Source organism: Branchiostoma floridae, chromosome 12 (assembly GCF_000003815.2).
Source record: "Branchiostoma floridae strain S238N-H82 chromosome 12, Bfl_VNyyK, whole genome shotgun sequence".
NCBI lineage: Eukaryota > Metazoa > Chordata > Leptocardii > Amphioxiformes > Branchiostomatidae > Branchiostoma > Branchiostoma floridae.
In genome coordinates, this window is record NC_049990.1 from 11589337 (window position 1) to 11601674 (window position 12338).

Here is a 12338-nt window from a genome sequence, read left to right on the forward strand (position 1 = left end):
ATATGACTTAAACACTAACCGCTAGGATTAGGGTTAGGGTTAGGGTTAGGGTTAGGGTAGTGCTTAGAGGCAACATGGCTAAGAGTGTATTCTAGTCGGCCAAACTTGGTATCATTGCAAAGCTTATCTTGGTACAGAGTTGTAATCTGCAAACCGCTTTAAAATTGGGTGTTTACTCCCCGCCATTTGACATAAGCACTAACTGCTAGGATTAGGGTTAGGTTAAGGTTATGGTAAGGGTAGTGCTTAGATGCTATATGGCTAAGAGTGTATTCTAGTAGGTCAAACTTGGTATCATTGCAAAGGTATCTTGGTGCAGATTTGTAAACTGCAAAACGTTTTAAAATCTGGTGCTTAATTGCCGAGATATGACATAAGCACTAACCGCCTGGGTTAGGATTAGGGTTGAGGTTAGGGTTAGGGTAGTGCTTAGATGCAATATGGCTAAGAGTGTATTCTAGTCGGCCAAATTTTGTATTATTGAAAAGGTATCTTGGTACAAAGTTGTAAACTGCAAACCGTTTTAAAATTGGGTATTTACTTCCCGACATATGACATAAGCACTAACCGCTAGGGTTAGGGTTATGGTTAAGGTTAGGGTTAGGGTAGTGCTTAGATCGTCTTCTTTACATCGTCTTCTTACTTCCTGTGAAATGCCTTAAGCACTAACCGCTAAGGTTAGGGTTATGGTTAATGTAAGGGGTTAGGGTAGTGCTTAGATACAATATGGCTAAGAGTGTATTCTAGTCGGTCAAACCTGGTATCATGAAAATAGTATGTTGGTATAACAGAGTTGGAAACTGCAAGCCGGTTAATAATTGGGTGTTTACTTCCCGAGATATTACATAAGCACTAACCGCTACGGTTAGGGTTAAGGTTAAGGTTGGGGTAGTGCTTATATGCTATATGCTAAGAGTGTATTCTAGTATGCCAAACTTGGTATCATTGAAAAGGTAGCTTGGTACAGAATTGTAAACTACAAACCGTTTTAAAATCGGGTTCTTCCAAAATATGACTTAAGGACTATTCGCTAGGGTTAGGGTTAGGGTTAAGGTTAGGGTTAGGATAGTGTCTAGATGCAATATGACTAAGAGTGTATTCTATTCGGTCAAACTTGGTATCATTGAAAAGGTATCTTGGTACAGAGTTGTAAACTGTAAACCGTTTCAAAATCGGGTGCTTTCTTCGCGAGATATGACTTAAGCACTAACCGGTAGGGTTAGGGTTAGGGTTAAGGTTAGGGTTAGGGTTGTGCTTAGATGCAACATGGCTAAGAGTGTATCATACTCGCTTAAATTTGATATCATTAAAAAGGTAGCTTGTTACAGAGTTGTAAACTGCAAACCGTTTTAAAATCGGGTGCTTTTTTCCGAGATACATTAATGACTTAGGCACTAACCGGTAGGGTTAGGGTTAGGGCTATGGTTAGGGTTAGGCCTAATTATATTATGAAAAAATACGAAATTGTATTCCCTGTGGAGCTTGACAGACATAGCCCCTAAAAGTTTTTTCTTTCAAATTTAGGTAGCTAACGTCTTACGTATTACGTCTTGTTGAGTATTATTATATTCCGAAATGGCTCTAAATGATATTCTCTAGCTCTGTGAAGCATGACAGACATAGCCCTCAGAACTTTTACGTGTTACGTGTAACGTGTTATTGTGTACAATTATATTACAAAAAGGTACAAAATAGTATACCACAAGGACGTTGACAGCTAAAGTGTCCTCACAAATAAAAATACAAGGACGTACAGCAATGTCGATAGATCTGCACCCTCCCTACCGTAGGCTGGAACCCCTGTGCGGAGAACAACGGCGGATGTAGCCACCTCTGCCTGTACCGGCCTACCGGAGTCTCCTGTGGCTGTCCAACGGACATGGAGCTCCTCAACACCGACGGACGCACTTGCATCGTCTCTGAGGCCTTCCTGTTCGTTCTGCGCAGCAGCGACGTCAGAAGAGTATCACTGGAAACCCAAAACAATAAGGACAAAGTGCTGCCTATGCCGGACATGAAAGTAGCGAGCTCTTTTGACTTGGACATCAGCGACAACAGGATCTACTGGGCTGATGTCAATCTGAATGTGGGATTGTTTGCTTGTTGATATATAGCTTGTCTTGATAAGTTTAGCAGTGATTGATACACATGTACTAGAAGTGTGTACGTTGACACCCCAACGTTGTGCATGCACACGTACACGCATACTCAGACCTGTTTTAGCAGATTTTACTTAAATCAAATGGTTGGAGGTAAACAAGCTAATATTATCATTAGGGGCTAAATAGTCTTGAAATATGCATTCTTTTGGTATACAATTAGAAAATATGAAATTAGCCCACATTACATTAATTTGCATATTTCAAATGTTCTTGAAAACAACAAGGCTCAAAACAAGTTTTCAAAACACAGATGATGATCATGATGAAATATAATTTTTTTCTGATCGAGTATACATTACAGATTACAGGTACCTCACTATCTACAGTGTTTAGCATACACATATCTACTGCATCAATAGCACACCTGGCGACTCGACCGAAACTTACAGCCCCCGTGGGAGCAATATCTTCTCTAAATAAAGGCTGTAAAAATACTGCTTTCTTTCTCACCCCCCAGACCATAAGTCGAGTCTACATGAACGGCAGTAGTGCTGAGAAGATTGTCCAGTCTGGGCTTGACAGCCCACAGAGCATCGCGGTGGACTGGGTCGCCCAAAATCTGTACTGGGCGGACACGGGAACCGACCGGATCGAGGTGGCGCGGCTGGACGGGTCGTCCCGAAAAGTGCTGGTCTGGCAAGACTTAAAGAGCCCATGGTCACTGGCGCTAGATCCAGCCTTCGGGTAAGAGGGATCGCCTTCTTGTGTAAATTCAAAAGTGTTTTACACTGCTAGAAAAGAGGGACCAATAGTGGTAAATGCCAAGTGACGATTGCCAAAAGTTATTGGTGGTATATTAATATGTTTTAAGACAGTAATTATGTTCCTTTTGTCTTATCCTAAAAGTAGCGGCAACTATTATGATGACAGATGACGTACTAGGTAACAAACCAAGAAAAAAATTAAGGGAATAAGCAATATTATAGATACCCCTTTCCAGTTACGACGGCCATGTTGGATTTCCCGGGGCCATGCACCAAAACGAGGCTGCACTTGGTAATTCTTCTATATAGCATTTATTGGAGACATAAGTATGCCATCCTCATGTAACATGGCCGTCGTATCTGCAAAGAGGTCTATTGGTATTGACAATATTTGCGTCTTCTGGAATGTTGGTGTACCATCGATCCAGATACATGTACTGGTCTGCGTGGAGCACTGAACCTAAGATAGAGCGAGCCTCTATGGATGGGTCCAACCGCCTCGTCTTGCTGGACGGAGTGGGTCGTGCTAACGGACTGACCATCGACTACCAGGACAGACGGCTATACTGGGCAGACCTGGACAACAACCTGATAGAGTCTTCTAACATGCAAGGTACCTGTTGATTTTTCTTTTATAATAAATTGAAATAAGGTATGTTTGCTAAATCTAAAGGCCACATCGTGTGATTTTGAGCAGGCAAGCCAAGCATACATACACAAGTAAACATAGTTGCCAAAAGATATATGGAAATGTCCTCCCCCCCACCAACCTGGCTAATATAATACTGTTGTGCCTGGATGGCTTTATTGCTTCTTTTACACAGTAGACTGTGAGCATGCTACTCTTTTAGGGAAACATATCATTAGCTAAAATCCTCGAACCTATACCATTTACAGGTGATGATCGTCGCCAGGTGATATCAGGCACCAGGATGATTTTTACCTTGACGCTGTACCAAGATTACGTCTACTGGACAGACCCGGCGGCACCTGGCATCGAAAGAGCCAACAAGGTGACGGGAGAAAATCGAACCTTTATTCATCATTACCCTAAAGACAAGGAGGGAAGCATCAAGGACACCCTAGTGTTTCACTCCTCCAGACAGCCAGGTAAAATCGTATTTGTCTCATGTTTTGAGGTACGGATGCTATACATGTGGTGTGTTTGTGCTATCTATATCATGTGTTGCATCTCTTGTTGGCAAGTATAAGTGCATTTAGTCACAAATGTACTTTATGGACATGAAAATTCCAAACATAGTATTTTTGTCAAAGACGTATTGTTGCAAAATTATCATAACCTGTATCCTTTACTCATACTATCGATTTCAAAAGAGAAAACCGATTTCAAATCTCCTATCCACATTAGACAAAGTGTATTTGTGAGAAAATTCCTTTGTCTTTTGCACCAAGGATCTTCTAACCAGTGTGCTGTTAATAATGGCGGATGTCCCCATCTGTGCCTGGCCACCGCCATGTCAGCGCCTACACCAACCTCTGCTGAAGCTCCTCTGGATCTGCTTGTCAAATGTGACTGTCCGTCACATTGGACGCTGGACTCCGACAACAGAACCTGTCATCGTAAGTTTAGATTTTACTAGCAATATCACAGAGAACTTAGTCTGTGAATCGATTTGGCATTCTTCGACACAAAGCCTCACTTGCGACCGATACAATATTCATTGGGAATCTCTGCTAGACCGGGCTGAAGTTTCCACTTTGGTGGGTGTGATCTCTACCCAACTGCCAGCCAATTAGAGAATTGCCTTTAGTTACAGAAAATATTCAGACAAGTATCTGATTGGCTGAAAGCAGATTAGAGGATACGTCCACAAACGTGGACACCTCGGCCCGGTTTAAGCTAATATCACATTTTCCAACCGGGGCCCGGCCGTGCTGTTTGTGGAAACGAAAAATAGAAATGTAGACTTAAATATATTCACAAAATTCCCACGACTATTCTTTGTAGTTTGATGTGTTTTGTATACTAGTAATACTTATCACCCCGAAAGCTGACTGGTCGGGTCCTGATTTGGAAATGTGACGTAGGCCTTAGCAGAGCTCGAGCCTCCCTAAGATACATGTATATTGTATAGGAACATTGTAAGAGGCTACGAATCATTTTATGTTACCAAATATGATACAAAAATTCCCCATTTTTTCACCAGCTCCACAGTCGTTTTTGCTGTTCAGTCAGAAGAAGCAGATCAGCCGTATAGTGATTGACGAACAACAGAGTCCGTACATCGTTCTACCCTTCCACCAACTGCGCAACGTTAAGACCATCGACTACGATCGTGTTGGGGAACACATCTACTGGATCGATGGTCGCATCAAACAGATAAAGAGGGCTGCAATCAACGGTTCTGATGTAAGTACTCTAATTATGTGTAATGCTGTTTTCTTTTCTGTCATCAGAATTAAGGATATTTAAACCGAGAGTAGGCAGGGACATGCAATTAAATAATGTCGGTTTGGACATGCAATACATGGCAAAATTTGTATTGTGACTGTTCCGTGTCAACCAACAAGCGTGAGTGACTGTGACGTCAGGTGCATAAAAAAATAAGGAGGTTCACGACTCTAAGTACGCATGCGCAAGGTCAAGGGTAAAGGCCAATGTGAGCTAAAGAATACCCGTTCAACATTGACACTGTTGATACAAATCGAGCTACAGAGTCTGCGAAGGCATAAAGCGTGGCCGACACAATAATTTTTTATAAGTCAGGGTCTTCAGCCTTGACCTTGTGCATGCGTACTTCAAGAATCATTAACCTCCTTATAGCCATCATGGTTTTAAGATCCCGTGTCTACATCAACAGGTCATTAGAGTGGTGTCGAACCGTGAGTTCAACCCGTTCGACTTTGCTATTGATGAGTACTCCCGCCACATCTACTGGACATGTTCTCAGACCAACACTATCAATGTCACACGTATCGGCGATCCTATCACACCACTCGGCGCCGTCATTTCTCGCGGACGCCCGCGTACAATTGCCGTAGACCCAACCAGAGGGTAGGAGGATTTTAGGATGACAATTTCCCCATATTCATTTAGAATGATTCACATTGGTATAAGATGCAAACATTTGATACAGTATCTTTTCTATCTTGAAGCGAAATCTGTGTAGTTAGATCTGAATTGAAAGTAATTCAACATTAAAAATATATTCAAACATTCTTTCAATGAAATTTACATTTCAGCTTCCTAAGGGACGTTATGGAATGACGTTTTAGATAATTTGTAGCATGTTTCGCTAGCTTGTCCTCTTGTTTTCACGATAGGTGCATATTCTGGACCGACTGGAGTTTGGGGCCTTATTATCCATCTATTGAGAGGGCCTCCTTGGACGGGACAGAACGTCAAACGCTCTTCAACAGCGATGACATCAAGCAACCAGGCTCGCTCGCTATCGACATCAAGCACGGAATACTGTACTGGGCAGATAACGAGCTCAAAAGGATCGAGAGCTCTGGTCTGGACGGTAAGAACGGTTGGTTTTTACTTGGCATAGGGCTCTTAAATTCCGATCCCCAAAGTGATTTCTCTGTTATTGATTCTAAATTCGAATATCATATTCTTCTAGCATCAGTTCAGTTCATCAATCAGGTGACGTCATGAATTCCCTCCAAACGGCATGCAAGAATATCACAAATATGTATATACATGCTAGCATACTGACTGTGTATGCACATGTTTCTTACCTAAAAGATGGCGCCACTGACCAAACGTGCATGTTGGAATTCCCCTCAAATGGCTCTACACTCTTCCCAGTGTTACGTCCACATCCGCACAAGCGAGACCTAAAATCTGTATTCATTTATTGACCAATAGGTAACACATTAGCTACATTTTCTACATGTATACATGTACATCACCGTTGTCGACACATTGTTCTTCTGCACAGGTACTAACCGCCGGGTCCTAGTTGAAGAGAAGTCAGTTCAGCTGTCTGAATTAACCATATATGGCGCCCACCTGTACTGGACCGACAACATCCAAGGGATAATCAAGCGAATCGACAAGTCGACGGGCAGCGAGAGAACGGACATTCAGACCGGGCTGGCACAATTGAGCGACATTGTTGGCGTCGAAAGCATGGACGCCAGCGAAATGAGTAAGGTTCCAATTTCATTCACTCTGTACTGAGACGGTTGGGCAACGGATACGCCAAAAGAAATTCCTGGTCAATGAGATCTTTGGTATTGTGGAAATCTTGCAGGCCCTGGAGATCATTCATAAATTATTGAGATCATTGATAGATCATTGGTAGATTTTGGATCTTTAAAACATAATTGACATTGGATGACATCTGAGATCAATGAAAAATCATTGAGATGACCATTGACAGACTTGTTAATGCTTCGCCATTGAAGGAAATCATACATACAGCTACATACAAATAATGTTTTACTAAATCTTGATATATTCGCGTTTTTATTCACACCTGTCCGAGTAGCATATTCAGACAAGGCGTAATAATAGATTGCTTGTTGTCATAAACACACAGTAAGTAAAATGGAGTATTTGTGGGGACTTATTATGTCACAGCTTACAATGCATTGCAAAAGATAATATATAACATGTATGATATTTACAGACCGACATCCTTGTGCCGCCGACAATGGCGGTTGTTCACACATTTGCATCGCGATGGGAGACCGAAGTCGTCGGTGCTCGTGCCCACTACATCTCGTGCTGCAACCAGACGAGATGAAATGTGGAGGTCGATATCCTGTTTACCCATATCATTTCTTTAAGAAACAACTTCCCTAATCTAAGGTCCTAGATATTTCAACACAATTTATCCATGTCAGAGATAGCATAGTATAGCCAGGATGCCGAGGGACTGGCGCCCTTAAAACTGTCTGGCATCCTGGCTAGCAGGACATGCAGGATAGGCGATGAAGAACATCTTTCTGTCTCCAAAAGTTGTAACAGGTGTAAAATTGTTTTAACAAAGATGCACCTTATGTGGCATGTCATTGAACGAGAACACAGCATGTTCAGGACAGAAGACATATGTACGAAAACTGGAAGTTTTGTTGCAGTACCAAGGATAGCCACGAGGAGGCCCAAAGTTGACCTGTATCAAACCAAGACCAACTCTTGTACCAAACATCATCACAACCCAGCAATCCTCTCTTGATTACATACGTTTTACTAATGTGAAATATCCGGAAATATAAAAATTTAGTCACATACACATACACATGCGCACACGTACACACAAACACACACACTAAAAACAATACTCGACTTCTTAAACAATACCTCCATTTCTTCTATCTCCAGAGCCGCGAACCTGTGCACCCGACCAGTTCACGTGTACAACTGGTGACATGGTTTGCATTCCTTTAGCCTGGAAATGCGACGGTCTTCCGGAGTGTTCTGATCGCAGCGACGAGGCAGACTGTCGTACGTTTAATAGATTATGTAATCCAGTGGTCTAATATCAGTATGACGTTGTCATGTACCATATTTGCTTATACTAAAACTGTGTGTCTCAATCTATAAGTGTTTTTATCGTTTAATGTTAAACAAAAATCGATAGATTCTTTTCGTAGCATTTGTATATATAATTATACCTGATCTGCAGTTTTTTTCAAAGCCGCTAAGACACTCATGCATTCTTTAACATAGAAGTCGCTGTCCTTTTGTTTGTTTGCAATTACTTAGAGTTGATGATGAAATGAACTGGGACTGATGAATTGTTCACTATTCTTCTTGTCCCATATCTTCAGCTTTTTCTTGTGAGAGTTGTTTCCAATTGGAGAAATTTTTGATGAAACTATTGAGTATAATTATGCTAAACTTTCTTCCAACACAAAAGTATACATCGATCAATTTTCAGAGACGTTGGGAGTTGTAAACTTCCTGGCACGTTTGACCAATTGCTGACGTCACGTATCAGCAAGATCACGTGTCTGTAACTCTCAAAAGTTTAAGTTCTGAAGTGATTGGTCATTAGTATTGATCCCGAAGAAGGCGACAGTGTATACTTGTGTATGAATAAAGTGTTGGAATAAAGTTTGTACTATGGTTGATACCAACACAGCTTGAGCTTCCATGATTATTTCTTGAAGTAAATTTTGTGTGCTCACTGGCAGTCAGGTGCAGGGACGACCAGTTCATGTGCGATGATAAGGAAAAGTGTGTAGACGCCAAGAAAGTCTGTGACGGCAAGGCAGACTGTGCGGACAAGTCGGATGAGCAATGTCACAGTACAAGTAAGAATCGCCATTCCTAGATCCCCCTCCCCCTGATACAAAAACATACTTTTGGACACAAAACCAGTTAAGCTGATCATGTGATTCAATCTAACCAATCAAGTGGTTATTTCTTTACCTATCCATTCTCTTTAGATAGATTGAAATATTATTATACAGATGACAAAACACGACTATTAGCATCTTTGAAATCTAAATCATTTTCATCATTCTGTGACAGCTTCGTGTTGATAATAGTAAGGCTGACTGCGATATGAAAGTAAACTCTAATCAGTTAAGAAAGATAATATCCGTCCCGGCGTACTTATATCGCAAGCAGACAACATGAATTTGGAACATAAACTATCTTTTTGTACTCCTGTAACAGATGTGTGTAGGGAGGACCAGTTCAGATGTGAGAGCGGACAATGTGTGGACGGGGAGAAATTCTGTAACGGCGTGGCAGACTGTACGGACCGCTCGGATGAGAAGGAATGTCACGGTAAAAGTAAAAACTGGCGTACTACCTGTTACCTCATTCCAGTTTGGAACACCCAGGATAGTTATAGGCCTACTTCAAATTTCCTAACCGTGGCCTGTTCGGGCAGTTTGCAGAAACGAACAAGTTTATGCTATTGAATATGCACAAGGCATGCTGTTATTTTTGGTCCGTTTAGTGATTTTGTTGTCTTTTTATCGTTCCCCCAAACTGTACGGCCGGGCCCCTCTGTGCAAATGTAATTACGTTAACCATATGAGCGGTCATTCTTATCCTGAAATGTACAAGTGGCCATGAAGAATTAGAAGGTTCGCGAGTACGCATGTGCAAAGAATTGCACTATACGTTACATGCCAAAGGTGAAGGCCCCTGAGAAATAAACGAAACACGTTTGAACATTGAAGAACTGTTTCCAAGCTTGGGGCTGCCACGTTTCAAATATTACCTACCCTCAATGCACTTCGCTACGCATGCATATCGTGCACTATCGTATTAAACGGGTGAAAATATATGTCGTATACGCTATTAATACGATGTTCTGATATTACATGCTCTGATATTACATCCAATGTACTTGGATGCACAAATGTATTACATATATCTTTTTAACTCTTTGGCTCACAATATTTCTTTAAATTTGCGTTATAGACATACATGCCAAAAACTGTTGTTGTAGCGATTTTGAGTTTAGTATACAAAGATACAGAAAAATTCTGTACATATAAGATCCTAATATTTGTGGCGCTCAGCGGAGCTCGCTGACAATTAATTGGAAAACGATGTCTTTGTGTCTTTTAGAGTCAATGTCCGAGTTTCTTGACACCCTACTGAGGAAGTACGACAGGAGGGTACGTCCAGACATGGGGCAAACCACAGTAAACATCGGACTGATCCAGCGCAGAATCCTGGCACTTGTGCGTAAATGTCGAACTCTCTACTTTTAATTACAAATGTAATTACTTTCAATGCTATTGCGAAAAAAAAATCAGCATTCACTATTAATCTTAATCTTTTTCCATACGCATTAAAGAGGCGCGAGATTGCACGTTGATCGCTGTTTATAAAGGTAGAGCTAGGGCTTGGTATCACAGAAAGCGGAAAAAAAACGGCGTGTTACACCGGATATAGTTGTTATACCGGCTATGCAATAAAGATACAGATAATTTACGTAGTAGAATACGATTCATTAGTATTGTAGACTCATTGTACATTTTCCATGTATATCTTGTTGCGACCTGTACTGAAACCAGTGGGTATGTATGTACAATAAAGGTCTTCATTCATTATTCTCGTCTTGCTTAACCAGGCACTCTTACCAAATAAATATAACATAAGAGGATTTGATATGTGTAAAGCCAAAAAGCAAAGGCTATTTTTCTAATAATAAAAGCTCATAAGGCCACGTTGATTTGATTATATGGATGACATCCGCGCTCGCACCAATTTTTGGCCATTTCCAAAAAAAAAAAGTTTACGACCAAACAATAAATTGTGCAAAGCAGCTGTAAAATGAGCACAAATATTCCGTAGATTGAAAAAAAAGTATCAGAAAACAGATAACTAATGCCATAGAATGCCAAAATGAATCTAAAGTCAAAGAATAAGATGTGAAAGGACAGAAAAAAAAATCTATTGTTGGTTGGGGGAGATACCAGTACAGAAAATTCTGGTCCAGAGGATCATTTCCAGGTCCGGACATGAACCTGGACCTGGTTGTCTGTGGAAACTTGAGAACTGGCAATACTCAAAACAATGGTAATTGGTCAATTTTGCTATAAAGGAATCCGTTTGGTGGATTGTTGGACTCCCACTGCACTTTAAAATCCCATCGTCATGTAATAAAGGCTAACTGTCTCTGTACCTTTGACTGTAGAAACTTGGTGCAATTGACTATAAAGCACTCTACTTGACTTCGCTCTTGTTGTCTTCTTGGCCCCCCGGTTAGACCCCAAATGGCTGCCGACATAGTGTGTCCATTTTGTAATTGGCGAAACCTGTTCCTCTATTTTTTTTTCAGGTCTTTTTTTTTATTGGTCCAAGAAGAAAAAAATGTTTTGCACCCGTATGATGTACTGGTCCATACACCTAACTGTTGGTATACCATACTATGTGTGTTTAGTCCTATGTTCAACCTTCCTGGCCACTTTGATTTCATACTGAAGGCAACTTTTTTTTGGCCAAACTTTTTTTTTATTCGCTCGCTCGCATCAGTTTTGGAGTTCCCGGAGGATGTCATCCATATAATCAAATCAACATGGCCTAATGTAGAATAAAAATGCTTCTTGTTTTACAGGACACTGCCAATGGGCTTCTTATTACCCTGCATTCCTGGATCAACGTGGTATGTTGGAAATGTATTATTCATGAGTTTGCTAGTCCAGAACTTGGTTGGACTCCGTAAGCGAAAATGCTCCCACATATTGCATTGGCGGTCAATCGCGGGATACCTATCTTATGTATATAAAATATAACACATTAAAAATAGAGTAGAAATATAACATGCATTACTAGTATTTCAGCACAAATTATGTAGTTATTCAAAATGATATTACCTGTTTCTATACAAAAATACGACTTTGCCCTGATGCATATAGGAATGGAGAGACCAGCGGTTGGCCATGGCGAGCACAACAAAAGGTGTGAAGAGGTTAACAGAATTACCCACGAAATACCTCTGGATGCCGGACATCTACTTGATATCAGGGTACGGACATATCTGATTTTCGTCTTGTGTTTTATCTTTTCAGCTTTTGAAAATTCAAG

At 40.9% G+C, this 12338-nt stretch overlaps 1 protein-coding gene across 1 annotated transcript in view; it reads left to right on the forward strand.

Annotated features, from left to right (window-relative positions):
• Positions 1-12338, forward strand: part of LOC118426980 (low-density lipoprotein receptor-related protein 6-like) — a 31180-nt gene that overhangs the window by 17959 nt on the left and 883 nt on the right. The window contains exons 5-20 of the mRNA XM_035836614.1: positions 1791-2086; positions 2620-2846; positions 3295-3479; positions 3764-3976; positions 4280-4447; positions 5035-5237; positions 5689-5882; positions 6152-6351; positions 6775-6984; positions 7468-7593; positions 8163-8285; positions 8978-9097; positions 9465-9578; positions 10374-10489; positions 11869-11916; positions 12170-12279. Coding sequence (XP_035692507.1) covers positions 1791-2086; positions 2620-2846; positions 3295-3479; positions 3764-3976; positions 4280-4447; positions 5035-5237; positions 5689-5882; positions 6152-6351; positions 6775-6984; positions 7468-7593; positions 8163-8285; positions 8978-9097; positions 9465-9578; positions 10374-10489; positions 11869-11916; positions 12170-12279 — 2653 coding nt within the window. The remainder of the gene's footprint in view (positions 1-1790; positions 2087-2619; positions 2847-3294; positions 3480-3763; positions 3977-4279; positions 4448-5034; positions 5238-5688; positions 5883-6151; positions 6352-6774; positions 6985-7467; positions 7594-8162; positions 8286-8977; positions 9098-9464; positions 9579-10373; positions 10490-11868; positions 11917-12169; positions 12280-12338) is intronic.